The sequence below is a fragment of the Megascapheus bottae genome, chromosome 14 (genome assembly GCF_031878675.1).
Source record: "Megascapheus bottae isolate mThoBot1 chromosome 14, mThoBot2.hap1, whole genome shotgun sequence".
NCBI classification, from domain to species: Eukaryota; Metazoa; Chordata; class Mammalia; order Rodentia; family Geomyidae; genus Megascapheus; species Megascapheus bottae.
The window spans coordinates 42,271,690-42,287,915 of record NC_143522.1 but is presented as its reverse complement, the minus strand read 5'-3'; the positions used below and the strand labels follow the sequence as shown (position 1 = coordinate 42,287,915).

Sequence of the window (16,226 nt, the reverse complement as noted above, 5' to 3'; positions counted from 1 at the left end):
TAAAAATATAATACAGTATAACTATCCTAGGTATAAAAGATCACTTCAACATAGGAGATTTACTAATTAAGTATATTGATAACTAAAAACATCTATTTCAATAAATATAGAATATTTGTTTAAAGTCAATACATGCATTAAAATTCAATATCTAGTGATTATTCAAAAATATTGTTTAGGCATAGAGAAGATTAATCTTAATCTGGGGAAATACAACAACCAAAAAACCCCTATGAATTCTAAAGTAGCTTGGCAGAAAACTGCGATTAATTTCAACTAAAGTGGTAGAATGCCAGCAAAAGAATGAAAGAAAATGTTCTATAAAACGATACCAAAAGAAAACAGCAGTAGCTAAAGTGGTATCAAGTAAAATACATTTTAATTCTACAGTGCTCACAATAGATAAAGAAGGAGCTATTTTAATAAAATATATTTTGTTTAAATAAGAATATTTTTTATTATTGTGTATATGTTGGCACTGAGGTCTGAATTCAGGGCCAGGATATTCTCTCTTAGCTTTTCCACTCAAAGCTAGTAGACACACCCCCAATTCCAACTTTTTGTAGTTAGAGATAAGAGTCTTAAGAGACTTTTCTGCTTGGACTGGCTTTGAACTAGGCTCCTCAGATCTCAGCTTCCTGAGGAGTTCAGATTACAAGCATGAGTTACAAATGCCCAAATAAATAAAACATATTCTTGCTTAACACAATAAGAACATGTAACAATTACAAACATCTATCTACCTAAAACAGACCACCAAAACACATGGAACAAGAAATGACAGAATCGAAAGAAGACAATTCCCCACCAATAGTTGGTGATGTCAAAACCCTACTTTCGACAGTGGCTAGAACAAAACTGAAGATAAACTGTGAAACAGATTGCTTGAACAACACAATATGACCAACCAAACCTAAAAGAATTCATACATTCTACCTAACAATATAATGCTCATTCTTCTCAAGCACATATAAGACTTTCCTGAAGAGATATGGAACAAGATGATTGGGAGGGGGTGGGGAAAGGGAAAAGGGGACAAAAACATGAGAAGGGGTATGAATGTGCGAGAAGTAATAAACCTACTACCTGACAAATGCAACTGTAATCCCTCTACACATTACCCTGACCAAAAAAAAATTTAAAAAGTGCAATATATTTGGAAGAAATAGCACCAAGTATTACCTTTAAAAAAGATGAAATTAGAAATTGGTAAAAAATCTTTTTAAAAATCACAAATGGGGGCAAGGAGTTTAGCCTACTGGTAGAGTGCTTGCCTAGCATGCACGAAGACCCAGGTTTGATTCCTCCATACTATAATACATAGAAAAAGCCTGAAATGGTGCTGTGGCTCAAGTGGTAGAGCTCTAGCCTTGAGAAAGCCAAGGACAGTGCCCAGGCCCTGAGTTCAAGGCCCAGGACTGGCAAAAAATATCACAAATTGAATAGCCAATAGAACAAAGTAGAAAGTACAAAGGAAATCAGAAAATTAAATGCAAATCAAAACCACTGTAAGACACCTTAGCTTACTTCCTGAGAAGCTATAAGAATATTGGCAAGAATGTTGAAAAATTGAAGAAAAAAAGACAGAACATTGAAAAATTGGAACCTGAGTATACTGTTGGTAAGAATGTACAACAGTACAGATGCTGTGGGAAAAAAATATGGCAGTTCCTCAAAAAAATTAAAAATAGATTTCCTAAGTGATCCAGAATTTTACTTCTGTTTATATACTCAAAAAATGGAAAGCAGGATTTTAAAGAGATATTTGTGTAATCATGTTCACAGAATGACTAGTTAAAATGTAAAAGCAACACAAGTGCCCACTGACACATGCATGGACAAGCAAAAGGTAATATATACATATAATGAAATTTGTTTTTCAGCCTATAAAGAAAGAAATTGTTTCATTATATGGAACTTTTTTTTCTTTTTTCCTTTTTTATTGTAATTAATAGAAGGGTTACATTATATTCACCAGAAAGAAGGTGCATTACTTCATAAACATTGACACCCTTTCTCATGACATGGTCCCCATTCCCCCCCCCACACATCCAATTTCAAATAACTAATAAAGCACATATAAAATATATCAGATAACAAGGTGAAATATTGTAACAATATGAGATAACCAAGGGATAGCAAAAGAGATGAGAGATAACATAGTACATTAAGGACAACAATCACTCATTATATGACTTTTGTTTCCTTATCCTGGAGGTCCTTACATTTAGTGTCATACTATTTGGCCTTATGTCTCTAGCTTTTATTCTATTGTAAATCTCTGCTAAAAGAGCCCAAGGTTTCTACTGATTATGACAAATGAGGAAGACTATTGGGCCTGTGTTCTTTGAGTCTGGCTTACTTCACTTAATATGATTTTTTCTAAGTCTCTCCATTTCCTTACAAATGGGGCGATGTCGTTCTTTCTGACAGCAGCATAGAATTCCATTGTGTATAAATACCACATCTTGTTGATCTACTCATCTACTTAGGGGCATCTGGGTTGGTTCCATATCTTTGCTATGTTAAATAGTGCTACAATGAACATCGTTGTGCTAGTGGATTTAGTCTGTTCTTGTTTCTGGACGATTGGGTAAATGCCAAGTAGTGGAATTGCTGGATGATAGGGTAGTTCTATGTTTAGCCTTTTGAGGAACTGCCATACTGCTTTCCATAGTGGTTGAACGAGTTTGCACTCCCACCAACAGTGTAGTAGTGATCCCTCCTGGCCACATCCCCTCCAGCATCTGTTGTTATTAGTTTTCTTGATCCTGGCCATTCTAACTGGAGTGAGGTGGAATCTTAGAGTTGTTTTGATTTGCATATCTTTAATGAGCAGAGATGTTGAGCATTTCTTCATGTGTCTATAGGCCATTTTTATTTCTTCTTCAGAGAAGACTCTCTTTAAGTCTTTGGCCCATCTTTTAATGGGATGGTTGTTTCTTTGGAGATTAGTTTTGGAGTGATTCAATTTTTTGAGCTGTTGGTATATTTTAGATATGAGGCCTTTGTTCGTTGTATGGTTAGTGAAGATCTTCTCTCATTCTGTAGGCTTCCTAATTAATTTACTAGCTATGTCCTTTGCCATACAGAAGCTCTGCAGTTTAATGCAGTCCCATTTATCCAGCCTTTCTCTCATTTGTTGTGATTCTTGGTCCTTATTAAGAAAGTTGTGACCTGTGCCAAGGAGGCCTAGTGTATCTCCTATTCCTTCTGGTAAAGTTTTCAGTGTGTCGGCTATTGCACCTCTTTTTCACAAATTTTTTTATTCTTTTTCCTGGGGCTTTGAATTCAGGACCCAAGCACTGTCCCTGAGCTTCTTTTGCTCAAGGCTAGCACTCTACCACTTGAGCCACAGTGCCACTTCTGGTCTTTTTTATGTATCTGGTACTGAGAAATCAAACCCAGGGCTTCATGAATGCTGGGCAAGAACTCTATCACTAAGCCACATTCCCAGTCACTTTACAACTATTTAAAGGTAATTTAAAAATTTAAAAGAAGGAAATTCTGATGTAAGTTACAACATATATAAACCTATAGACAATCTACCAGGTAAATAAACCAATTACAAAAAGGCAAAGGCTTTATCATTCCACTTATAAAAAGTACCTAGATTAGTCAAAATCAGAGAGCAAGATTCAAATGGTAAATTTTATGTGTATGTTGTCAAAAACTTAAAACTAGTTTAGCAACCTTTGGGGATAATGGGAAATTTCTTAAACTATAAAAAGCACAACCCATAAAGGAAAGTACAAATTACTACTTTTAAATAGGTGTTTATTACAACATACCACAAAGATGGCAAAGTTATATCACAAAATGGCAAGAAAAATCTGTAAAACAATCAACAAAGCAAACATATCAAAAATATGGGAGGGGCTGGGAGTTTGACCTACTGGTAGAGTGCTTGCCTAGCATGCACGAAGACCCGGTTCAATTCCTCAGTATCACATGTGTAGAAAAAAGCTGGAAGTGGTGCTGAGGTTCAAGTGGTAGAGCTTTAGCCTTGATAAAGTCCAAGGTCATTGCTCAGGCCCTGAGCTCAAGCCCAGGACTGGCAAAAAAAATGCAAAACTAAGGTTGTAAACCGTGGTGCATGATTATAATCCCAGCTACTTGGGAGTCAGAGTTAAGAGGACTCTGATCAAGACCTAATGAAAGTACAAGACCTCATCTGAAAAGAACTAGGAGTGATGCACAAGTAGTAGAAAATTTGCACCAAAACCTAAAAGTTTTAAACTATGTATTATTCAAGGATATATACTAGTTTATACAAAATTATAAAAATGATCAGGAGAATGAAAACACCAAACATGAAAGTGTTTACTTTTGGAGGAATGGTTGTCATTGAAAAGGGGCACAAAGGAGTGAAAGAATGTCAATAAAGTTCTCTTTCTTCAGCTGGGGGACCCAGTGTTTTGTATGTTCTTCTGTATATGCATACATTTCATAAGATTTTTTAAGTCAAAAGAAAGAATGCTTTCAAATCGCACACGTTTTTATGAGTGTGAGTTTCTTACAATGGATCACTTCTCCAATGACCACACATCTAGCCTGGTCCTAAAGACAATAAAAGCTGCACAGTTTGAGAATGAGGCCAAGGTGTGCATCAAGCAAAGCATAAGCAGATGCAGAGGGTGTTTGTATATATACAAGTAATAAAAATGTATCTGGAAAAAATGTGGGGAAAGTAAAGGAGAAAATGTAGAAGAGTAAAATCTACAGTGTATGTTTTATTGTACATGTAGGACCCAGGGAAATTTCATCATTAAGGAGAATAAGGTATGACCCAAATGAGGCAGTAAAAAGGGACAAGTAGTCTCCTTTTAAGAAACATAGAGGGTGATAATGTAGAGTGCTTGTGTGGCATGTGTAAGATGTTGCAAGCATGTGCACACACATGGACAAAGAAGGAAAGGAGGGAGGGAAGACAACCAACTAGAAAAGAAAGAAAAGATTAAGAACTATTACTTTCATATCATTTTTGATCTTTCCTCAATTTAAGAAAACAAAGAAGCCTAAAACTTCCCAATCTAGTTTCCATGATAGTTTTTGAACAAGTGGACACTTTCTAGCTGAATTGTGTTTTTTGGTTTTTTGGGGCAGCAAAGCTGACACTTTAATGCAATCATTATTTCTCTAAGGCATTACTGAACTGTCAATATTGGTCAAATTGTAAAAAAGACAAATTCCCACATGGTATCCTAAGTTCCAAGGGTTTTTGTTTTGTTTTGTTTTTAATCAACTTTAACAGAAAACAAAATGTGTTCCCTCCTGTTTTCTTTCTGATAGTATAAAGCTCCAGCACAGCCCTGAAAGACTGCTTTCTGGGGTACTGTTTCTGATACTCATCTGTCCCCTTTATTTTTCACACTAGCACATTCTTTGCCTATTTTTCTAGTTCAAGGTGATCCAGTTTATAGAGCACAGATTTCTTATACCACCTTACTTGTAGGTGTTGTGACACTTTCTTTGCATGTTATTCAGTTTTTACATCTTCATCTCATGGACTGAGGAAGCAACTAGTCCTGAATTTAAATAATAGATCTATCAGTTACAAATTATACAGAGATCAAGACCAAAATCAAGCTGAAGATCTGCACCTTAACTGGAAATTGTTCAAGAAACTCCCATTCCACACTTAAAAAATATTTACCCAGTTTTCAAAGAAAGCGGTGTTACTGGAGTAGGAATATCTACTAAAATTAGAGTTTGATGACCTCAGAAAATAGAATCCTTTTTCCTCCCCTCTTAAATTCAACTGATAGACCTCACACCTCCATAGCAATCTTTGGGTAATCTCTTAAACGTACACATTGCCCACTGGGGACCCAAATGATCCAGTGACCTATTATCAGGACAATCAAAGGCAGGGCACTATGCCATTTTGGGGCAATAAATAAATAAATAAATGGGAACAACCAACTGTATGCCACATGTTTAGCCAGACAATTATAGAAGAGATCTCACTGACAGAACGGAACCACGCAGTTCTGCACAACTGGTGGGTGTGAGCTTTTAAAAATAATAATTCACAGTCAGGAGCAAATTATCCACCCAGCCTGTGGGCCTGAGGTATGCAGGAGCTCATGTACCACAATGCCTTGAAGGGCTTCAGTTCCTGAACTGCCGACGAGAAATCCAGCACCCAGCCCGCCCACACTCTGCAGAATCAGGTCTGGCACCAAGGCTGCGGGGCGGCGATTTCTCCCGCATCACTGTGCTCACTCTTGGCCTGCGTGAGCACCGCCCACCCATTCCCGTGTGGATCCACTGGGCCTCGCCGGCCTCGCCTTTCCCCTCCCCTCGGCCTGGTGCTGAATCATGAGCCCAATGTCCCCAAAAGGTAAAACCAAAGAACAAAGGCCCCCTTGGGGCTGGGCAGAATGGGGTTGCAGTTCAGGGCGGAGCTGAAGGCTAAAAGCCACAACTTTATGTGTGTTCTCCCCCCAATTTTCTCTTCCTAGCCCCTAAATGAAAGCCAGTGTCCCGGCACTCAGGGACTCCCAGGCGGGTGCCCGCCTCGTCTCCCGGGCAGTGCAGATCTGCAGGGCTGAGCCTGGACGGGCGCGCTCCGCCTCATTGTTCGGAAACGCGGCGCGCCGCCTGGGGCCGGGGCCCTGCTCCGCCGGGCCTGCCAGATCGCGGCTCCCCGGGAAACGGGGCTGGGGGCTCCGCCTGCTGCAGATCAAGACCCCTTGCTCTTTTCGCCCAGGGCCACAACAGCCCCAGGCTCATCCTCGCCGCCGTCCTGACAACTGCTGGCTCCAAGGGGACCACGGAGCGCTGGGAGGTGCCGGGTGGGTGCTGTCCAAATGCTGGGAGGAGCCGGCGAGGGGGTGGGGGAGACGCCGCAGGCCCGGCCTGCACCCGGCGGGAGCCCCGGCCTCCACAGCGACATTCCGGGATGCGGGTGGCACTGGGCCTCGGTGCCTGCAGCCCGGGCAGCCCGCAGCCCCCCACCCACTCCTGACTCCACGTTCCCTGCAGGCTGCAAAGGCTGCCCTTGGCTACTCACCCCAACTGTTTCTGTCCCTGCGGTTCTGGGCCATGGTGGTCGGCGGCGGAGTCGGGCGGCGAGGAGCTGTCCCTGGGCTCAGTCTTCTCCAGGCCCGCAGGTGGCGGGCGGTGGGAGGCTCCGTGCCCGCCTGGGCGCAGTTGGCTCACTGAGGATGTTGCTGTGGCGCTGGTGGGAAGGAGTGGGGAGGAGAGGGGAGGAGGAAGCGGATGAACCCGGCTCAGCATCACAGCTCCAGTGCACACAAATACCCGCGTCACGCCCTCCGCACCTCAACCCCCCCCAGCGAGAAGACAGTGACAGACAACATTTTTGGTGGAAAACACGCACAAATCAACCACCCCCTCCCGCAACACTCTCCAAGAATCTATCAGCGTCATCCAGGGACAGAAATACACAAGCCAACAGGCGTTACTGCATTATTCTGCATGTCCAAATGCCTGTTTCCTAGGAGAGTTACACAGCACAAACAGGCTGGCCGCATCGAGACCAATCTGCATTTATCCACCAGGCATCTTTTAAAAAATACTTTAAAAGCAAGGTCACATTAGTAAAGAGAAAATCATGTGTTTTTTTTTAATCTGTGCATACCAAGCAGGTATGTATTTTAAAACTAAGTTAGCAAAATTCACATCCACAAGACCACAGTAAGATCACAGCTGGTGTGCCTAGCTCACTATCTCGTGAGCAATATTTCCCCAGAGATTTGAGTGAGAGCCCCCAAACAAATCACACCACAAGGTCTGTCTGGGTGGACTCTGGCAGTCATAAAGGCTGCAGAAAATTTGGAAGGAAAAGTAAAAGTAAAAACTTTTCCACTCACAGCTGGTGCTCTACTTGCAGTTTTCTGCTCGTTAATTGGGGATAAGAGTCGTGGATTTTTGTGCTGGGGTTCACTTTGAACTCCGATCTTCAGATCTCAGCCTCCTGAGCAGCTAGGATTACAGGTGTGAGCCACCAGTGCCAGGCTGACTGCTAGCCTCTTAAGTACTAGACTCACAGTCTTTGCTTATGACTCAGCGTAAGTAACTCCTCACTCTAACCTCAATGCAGTTCACTATGATGGCTTCATGTTGAGTCTAAAAATCTCAATATCCAGACTTACACTGTCTTGAGAATCACCTTCTGCTAATATCCCGAGACTGTAACTTAAAAAAATAAAAACCTGAATAAAGAACTCTAAAAATATATGGTGTTTTTATCCTACTGATCAACAAATATCATCTAATCATCTTACTATCTCTTAGTATCCTTGTCCGAATCCATTTTACATTAATGACTTTTTAAAAGATTTAAAAATAATTCTAAGCCAGGCTGTTACTAAAAAATTACAGTAGCTTAAATAAGACATATTCATTTCTCTTTCATGTAATAATCTCAGCATAAGATGTTCAAGGCTAATGTTGCTTTAAAACGGCAAGAAACTCAAGTTCTTTCTGGTGCTTCCATCACATGATCCAGTGTCTACTCTAGCTCAGCATTAACATTTTTATATCAGCCAGAGGAAGAAGAGAAAGGGAATAAGAGAACACATTCTTTCTAAAAGTACAAACCAAGAATATGCACACATGATCTCTATTCAATTACTATTGACATAACAGGTCCCACCTTGTTAATAAGTCTATCATGCATGCAACTAACATTTAGGAAGTCTAATAGTAAGAGAGAAGGGAAATGGACATTGGAAAATAACCATAGGATTTTTCATAAAGACCAAGGATGTACTCTGTCATTCTCAGTGTTTTGGCATCTTTCCCAATGCTGGTCCCTTTCATGGTTCCAAAACAGTATTTGCCTCTCTAGTCATTAAAATCTAAAAGCCAGGTCTAGAGACTGAAAATGGCATAGCTAAGCCAGGCGCAGTGGCTCACAGCTATAATCCTCGCTACTCAGGAGGCTGAGATCTGAGGATCAAGGTTCAAAGCCAGCCCGGGCACAAAAGGACCCAAGACTCTTATCTCCAATTAACCTCTAGAAAAATGGGAAATGGGCCTTGGCTCAAGAAGGTCTACACTCCAGCAGACTTCCCCAATGTCAAGGAAGAGAGGGTTATACAGATAGACAAGGCTTACAAGACACCAAACAACGAAAATCAGAGAAGAAACACATTCATATTATAGGTAAAACATTTTTTTTTTACCAGGGCTTGAACTCAGGGCCTCGGAAACCATTTCTTAGTGCTTTCATCCAAGACTGGTGGTCTATCACTTGAGCCATAGCTCCATTTACAGTTTGGAGTGGGTAATTTGAGATAAGAATTTCACACTTGGGCCGGGAGTTTGGCCTAGTGGTGGAGTGCTTGCCTAGCATGCACAAAGACCCAGGTTCGATTCCTCGGTACCACAAACATAGAAAAAAAAGCTGGAAATGATGCTGAAGCTCAAGTGGTAGAGCTCTAACCTTGAGAAAGTCCAAGGACAGTGCTCAGGCCCTGAGCTCAAGCCCAGGACTGGCAAAAAAAAAAGAATCTTATACTTTCCTATCAAGGCTGGTTTCAAACCTTACTATTCAGCCTCCCAAGTAGCTAATATTACTGGTGTGAACCACCAGTGCCCCGCTTAACATATTAAATGCACAGAATAAAGAAGGTCTTAAAGGGAGAAACACAAGTTATAGATAATGGCAAGCCCATTAAAATATCAATAGGTTTTCTAACATAAATTCAAAATGCAGAACATGGCTGAAAGGATATAATCTCTGAAAGACAACTGGCAATTAGATTACAGTACCCAGCAGCAATACTTCATAATTGGAGTACAAAATAATAATCTTCCACGATAAACAAAAGTTGAAGGAATTCATGACTACTAAACAACACTGCAAAAGATGCTTAAGATATCCTACACACACACACACACACACACACACACACACACACACGAAGAAAATAAAAAACAGGAAAAAGAATAAGCCCTACTAAAATCTAGATGACAACGGGTAAATTTCTAGATAAAACTGACCTACCAATAGAATATAAACCACTTAAACTGATATATAATAAGCAACAAATTTGATAATATCATGATAATTAATATCTTATTAAAGAGAGGGTTCAAACAAAGAAAAGCTCAGGGCCAGATGGATTCACTGAAAATTCTATCAGACCTTTTTAAAAAAGATAACACTAACATTCTTCAAGGGAAGGAATATTACAGACTCGTTCTATGAAGTCTGTATTGTGCACATTTCAAAATCAGAGACAGAACAAAAAAGAGAAGTCTAGACAAAAATAAAAAAATCAATAAAATTTTCACAACCAAAATGTAACAACACGTTCAAAAGATTATACCTCCTGGTCAAGTTGGTTTCATAGCAGAGATATAAGGTTTAATATACAAAAATCATGAAATTAGGGGCAGGGTGTGTGGCCTAGTGGTACAATGCTCTCCTAGTATGCATGAAACCCTGGGTTTGATTCCTTAGTACCACATAAACAGAAAAAGGCCAGAAATGGCACTGTGGCTCAAGTGGCAGAGTGCTAGCCTTGAGCAAAAAAGTGTCCAAGGACAGTGCCCAGGCCCTGAGTTCAAGCCCTAAGACTGGCCAAAAAAACAATCATTAAATGAAATACATCACATAAACAAGATCAAGAAAAGTAATCACATGATCATTTCAGATGATCCAGAAAATGCCTCTGATGAAATTTAACAGCCTGTTACAATAAAAGCTCTCAAGAAACTAGGAATAGAAGGAATTTAATAAAAGTTATATATGATAAGCACATAATAAACATCATATTAAGCAGGGAAAACTGAAATCATTTCCCTAAAGTTATGAGTGAGACAAGGTATCCATTATCTACCATGTAACACGAACATGTAATATTATCTATGTTTTGCGCCAGAGGACAATTAACTTAACTAAGGACAATTAAACGTGCTATTCAAAGTTATGCACACTGGGAGAATTTCTCTTCATAGCTATCCTTCACTATAGAGTGGGGACATAATTCACTGTATGACAACTTCAAATCAGTACAGCATATCATGTAGACTAGTAATAAATCAGGCCTAAACATTTTCTTTCTCTGGTAAATGGTCATGACTTGGGAGATGGGGGGAAAGGTACAGTGAAGTAAAGGCAGGTACTTGTGTCATCCAGAGCATCTTAGGCTAGCCCAGTATATACTATTTCATTCTCAACAAATTCTGCTGCCCATGTCCAACTTATGAGTGAGTAAATTAGGTAAAACTCAGTTCCTAAAGAGTAGCTCATGTCACACAGCCACTTAGTAACATAATGGTCTGGCATTAAGTTTTCACAAGGCTAGGCAGCAAGCCAAAAGTTCCCTTTCGAGTGGAAAATTGCTGTCAGCAAGGGCATGTTTGTTCAGATTCTAAAACCTGGGGCAGAATCCTTAGCATTGTGATTCTCCTATTGGACCTGCAAGAGATCTATACAGGAGCTTTACTTACCATTCAATCTGCTGGGTACTACAGCTTAAGTATAGGACAACTGTGTCACAGCCTAGTTCATTACTAAGGGGCTGTTTTCTTCCAGGTCTCATGAAAACAGTAGGTTACAAGGCAAATGGTTCAAAGAGCAGCAGCTGCTGTCTTCAAATTCCCAACAGGCCAACCAAACATGCTGCATTTTTCTCTGAGGTTAATTTTGCAAGATGGAATACTAAGACTTCACTGTGTTGTCAGAAATTCCACTAATGTGGCAGGACTCTGAACTGAATTTGTATCTCATTCTCTGGTAAAAAGAATTTTTAAGTAATAGGTTCTCTTTGCATTGCCCAGGCTGGCCCCACATTCCTGGCTCAAGAGATCTTCCTGCCTCAGCTTTCCAAGTAGCCGGAACAAATCTTTTTGGTAGTGGTGGTGGTTGTGCTTTAACTCAAGACCTTTCAAGCACTCTTCCACTGGAGCCACATCTTTCTGTTGTTGCTGTTGTCTGTTTTCTTTAGCTAGTCTTCAGTTTGGGTCTCAGGCTTCTGGCTATACACCACAGTCTGCCTCCTACATAGCCAGAATTACAGTGTGTACCACCATTTCTAGCTTGCTTATTGAAATAGGGTCTCATTATCTTTTTTTCCCTGGGCTTGCTTTGAACTGCTGATCTCCACCTCCCAAGTAGCTACAATTATAGGCTTGTACCACTAAAGCTGGATTGAGAGTCTGAAGTATCTAGAATGGTTGCTACTTCCTGCTCCCTATATCCTAGTTGCATAATGTCATCAAAATAATAGACTGGTAAGATTGTTGTGCTGGATGTTAAGGAAACAAAGGTCCCTCTGGAAAAGGTAAGACAATGACAGTGCTATCAAATTCACATAAAAGGCAAACTGCTTCTGATTAGTTTGCTAATGGGAATTAAAAAGAAAACTACATTCTGGACTTCAATTCTGCAGCTACAGTCTATATACTAAAGGTCATACTGATGTGCTATAGTAGCGATCCTTCCTGTGGAACTATAAATATAACTTGTCAATGGTTGATTAATTTTTTTAATAATCCACCAATAGTTTGCTTTCTTTGGCTTCAATTTTATCTCTCAAAGGTCATGTGTTAGAAATTTATTCCCTGTTTTGACAATGTTGGTTAGGCCATGAGGGATCTGCCCTCATAAACGGTTCGGCAACAATATCTTGGGAAGGGGTTCCAGATAAAAGCTCGAGTTTACCAATCTTTCCTCCTCCTCTTATTATCTCTTGCTCCTCTGCCTTCTGCTAGGGAGTGATTTAAAACAAGGTCCCCAGTGGATGCTAACACCTTGACATGAGACTTCCAAGTCTCTAGAAGTGTGAGAACTAAATTTATTTTAATTTTAAACTGCCCAATTTGTGGTATTCTACTACAGCAACACAAAATGGATTAAGATGATATATTATTAACACTATTGCATGAACTGAACAGATGAGTTAAAAGAAGTCTTAAGTCTTTCAGATCTTGAATGGCTATAATCCTCTCTGTAATTTCTCCAGAGACAAATTTTAATTTTGATTTTATACTTGGGTACAGAGAAGGGGTTTGCCAGAGAAGTTATATTTGACCCTATCAATCATAAATGTCCTGGGTAATCTGGCATGTTTCAGTTCACAATCACATAGCGAATGCAACGTTTTTTTCTATTCACTGTATTTAGCCTGACATATTTTAGAACTGGAGTGGAGGCTGGTGGAAATACCAGAATATATCTTTAGTTCTGTGAGCCCTTCTTCAGTCTCTACTCAGAGCATGTTAAGCCTACAGGGGTTACTGTTCAGGGCCATCATCTGTTAAGCCTCTTTAGTTCACAACTGTACAGGTAAAGGGTCATAGGCCCTTCTAGAAATAACCTCAGAGAAGTCTCACACTTTATATATGATCCCACCGAAATATCTTCACCAAAGGAACTTACTCTGTCTCCCCATTGATTAAGAGCTTCTAGATTTGTGAATTGGCTTAAAACTAAGATTTGACTTTGGGTAGGTTTCTGACCACTGGTTCTAGGACTTCCCCAATTCCATATGTCAAGTATTTAAGTAGACTGTTTCATTCATTCCTAGAGATATGAGGACCAATAGGCTGCTATCCTGTTCTTGTAGCCACTTTTTCCTAGGGTTATCATAATAATTGTGATGATCAGGTCTTTGATGGTTATGCCACTTGGCCTCTTCCAGGGCCTCATTATTTTACTGTGGCGTTATCTCCAACCTATTGAGGACAGTTACCGAAGTATATCTGTGACACCTCATGATAGAAATTCTATGGGCTCTTCCCGAGGTTGTATTGAGAGAATATGACTAAGGCAGGATGTATGAAATGGAATTTCATTGCTGTGACAAAATATCTGAGAAAGCAAGTCGAAGGGAGAAAGAATTAATACCGGCTCATAGTTTCAAAGGTTTACACTTTATGATTGGCCTAGGGACAGGCAAGACACTACAGTAGAAGGAAAGAGTCAAAAAGAGGGACCAGGCAAAGATACACCCTGCAAAGGCATGCATTTCCTCTAACTAGACCCCACCTTCCACAGCTGCCGGGAAAGTCCATCATCTCCAATTAACCACCCCAAATCCCAAAGTGGAGCTGTGGCTCAAGTTCTTGAGCAAAAGAGCTCATAGAAAGTTCAAGCCTTGGAACTGCAGAGAGGGAGAAAGGGAGGGGAGGGATATAATACTAGCTATTTGAAAATCGAAATCATAACTGTGGCCATACTTTCTAACAATCAGTTTAAATTAATAAATCTATGAAAATCAATTCAATCACAAAGTTACACTATGAAACTAGTTTATTGGAAGAGTCATGATAAAGATATCACATTGCTTAAGCCATCTATTAAAATTATTGTCCTCTGTCATACTTCAAGGTTTGAATTAGTGTATTTCTCTTGGCTAATGTGTCTTGAACCTGAACTGTGCTGAAAATAAAATATTGTATGACTATTTTCTTTCCTGTTTAGCCTTGGTTGAAGTAGTAGTTGAAACTACAGTATAGGCCACAGATTATTATTAAAGAAGGGGAAAATGCTATAAAACCACAGAGCAAATCACTAGTTTGTTACATGGTTAAAAACGGGGTAAAAACTGTGTTAAAAATTCTGAAATGGGGGCCGGGAGTTTTGCCTAGTGGTTAAAGTGCTTTCCTCGCATGCATGAAGACCTGGGTTCGATTCCTCGGTACCACATACATAGATAAAAGCCAGAAGTGGTGCTGAGGCTCAAGTGGCAGAGCTCTAGCCTTGAGAAAGTCCAAAGACAGTGCTCAGGCCCTGAGCTCAAGCCCAGGACTGCCAAAAAATACAAAAAAAAATTCTGAAATGTATTTATACAACAGGTATTAAAATATATTAGACACTAAAAATACACTATAACTACTTTGGAATGAAGGATTAAACCATTTGTATTTCTTCTTATGCTATTATCTTGTCAAATTGGGTAGCTTGTAAGAGTTTCCTACAATTGTTTATCATTATATAACTTTCAAACTTGAAATCATCTACCTCATTGTTTAAAATGTAAATTGTTTACTCCCTGTGAATTTCTTACAAGGAAACTGAATTTGAACTTCCTTACCAACAAACTATGTCACTAACTTATTGAAAGTAACTCAGTTCTAAAAAAAAAAAAATCTCCACAATTCTTTTGGAGTTGGTACAAAGCAAATGTTTTCCTCTTTGCATCATTTGTGGTACAAGTAAAATAATGATTTTAGCAGACACATTTTTAAGCCACTACACCGATTCCTGACTTTTTCCATGCTATCTGCTTCTGGGTTGATGATCAAAGCATATGGATCTGACATTACTGGCAACATAAAACATCTGTATTCAAGGGTCTTGTTGAAGACTATGACCTCAACTTTTTATTGCTTAATTCATTTTAAATGCTATGTTTCAAGAATAATATACGGAAAGGATTGTCAGAAGAATATTTACCCTTGCTTCAAACTGGGCATCAGAATTTCCACTTTGTTAAAGGTCATAAGTTTTTTTTTTTCTGTCTTAACATCAGGAAAAGATATGCCTCTCTCTTGATCAATTGGCCCATCTTTATCTTAAAAAAAAAAACAGTATAAAGGGCCGGGAGTTTGGCCTAGTAGTTAAAGTGCTTGCCTAGCATGCATGAAGACCCGGGTTCGATTCCTCGGTACCACATACATAGAAAAAAGCCGGACGTGGTGCTGAGGCTCAAGTGGTAGAGCTCTAGCCTTGAGAAAGTCCAAGGACAGTGCTCAGCCCTGAGCACAAGCCCAGGACTGGCAAAAAAAAAAAAAAGTATAAAATCCTCTTCTTTGACCAATTTGTTGCATTGTTCTAGTTTCCTGTTTTCCCTCTCTGCAGCTTCAAGCTGGTTTCCTCATTTACCTATTTATATCGTGTGTAAAAATAACTGTGTTTTATGTTTGTACGTGCACGCACGTGTGCACAACCTCCAACTCCCTGTGGAATAATGCAGACATAAATAAGAATAAATACATTTCAGACTAGAAAAGTGCCAGTGTCTTTAGGACCCGAGGGGGAAAGAAACCAGAATGAATCTATGACAGTATACAAGTACTAAGATACCAATAGAACATTTGAAGGGATTTTGAGTCATCTAAGCCAAAAGTATGTGCCCACCAAAACAAGTGCCAAGCAGCTTTGAAAGAAGGAACTGTTCCTCATCATTTTTTTTCAATGTGGAAAACACATAGGCTTTGTCTATAGACCCTGTAAGTCTGGGCTTAGTTATATTCCCTAAATAAGTGCTCTTTGTGCATGTAGCACAAAAAAATACATA

The 16,226-nt window shown here is 39.7% G+C and overlaps 1 protein-coding gene across 3 annotated transcripts in view; it reads right to left on the bottom strand.

Annotated features, from left to right (window-relative positions):
• Positions 1–16,226, bottom strand: part of Atl1 (atlastin GTPase 1) — a 54,256-nt gene that overhangs the window by 37,025 nt on the left and 1,005 nt on the right. For 2 of the 3 annotated variants that reach the window (XM_090345072.1, XM_090345073.1), the window contains exon 1: positions 7,019–7,141. The exons of the other annotated variant lie outside the window; for it this stretch is intronic. In XM_090345072.1, the coding sequence (XP_090201198.1) occupies positions 7,019–7,052 (34 nt within the window). In that variant the 5' untranslated portion in view covers positions 7,053–7,141. Of the gene's footprint in view, positions 1–7,018; positions 7,142–16,226 lie in introns of those variants that run through there. 3 annotated transcript variants of the gene reach the window in all.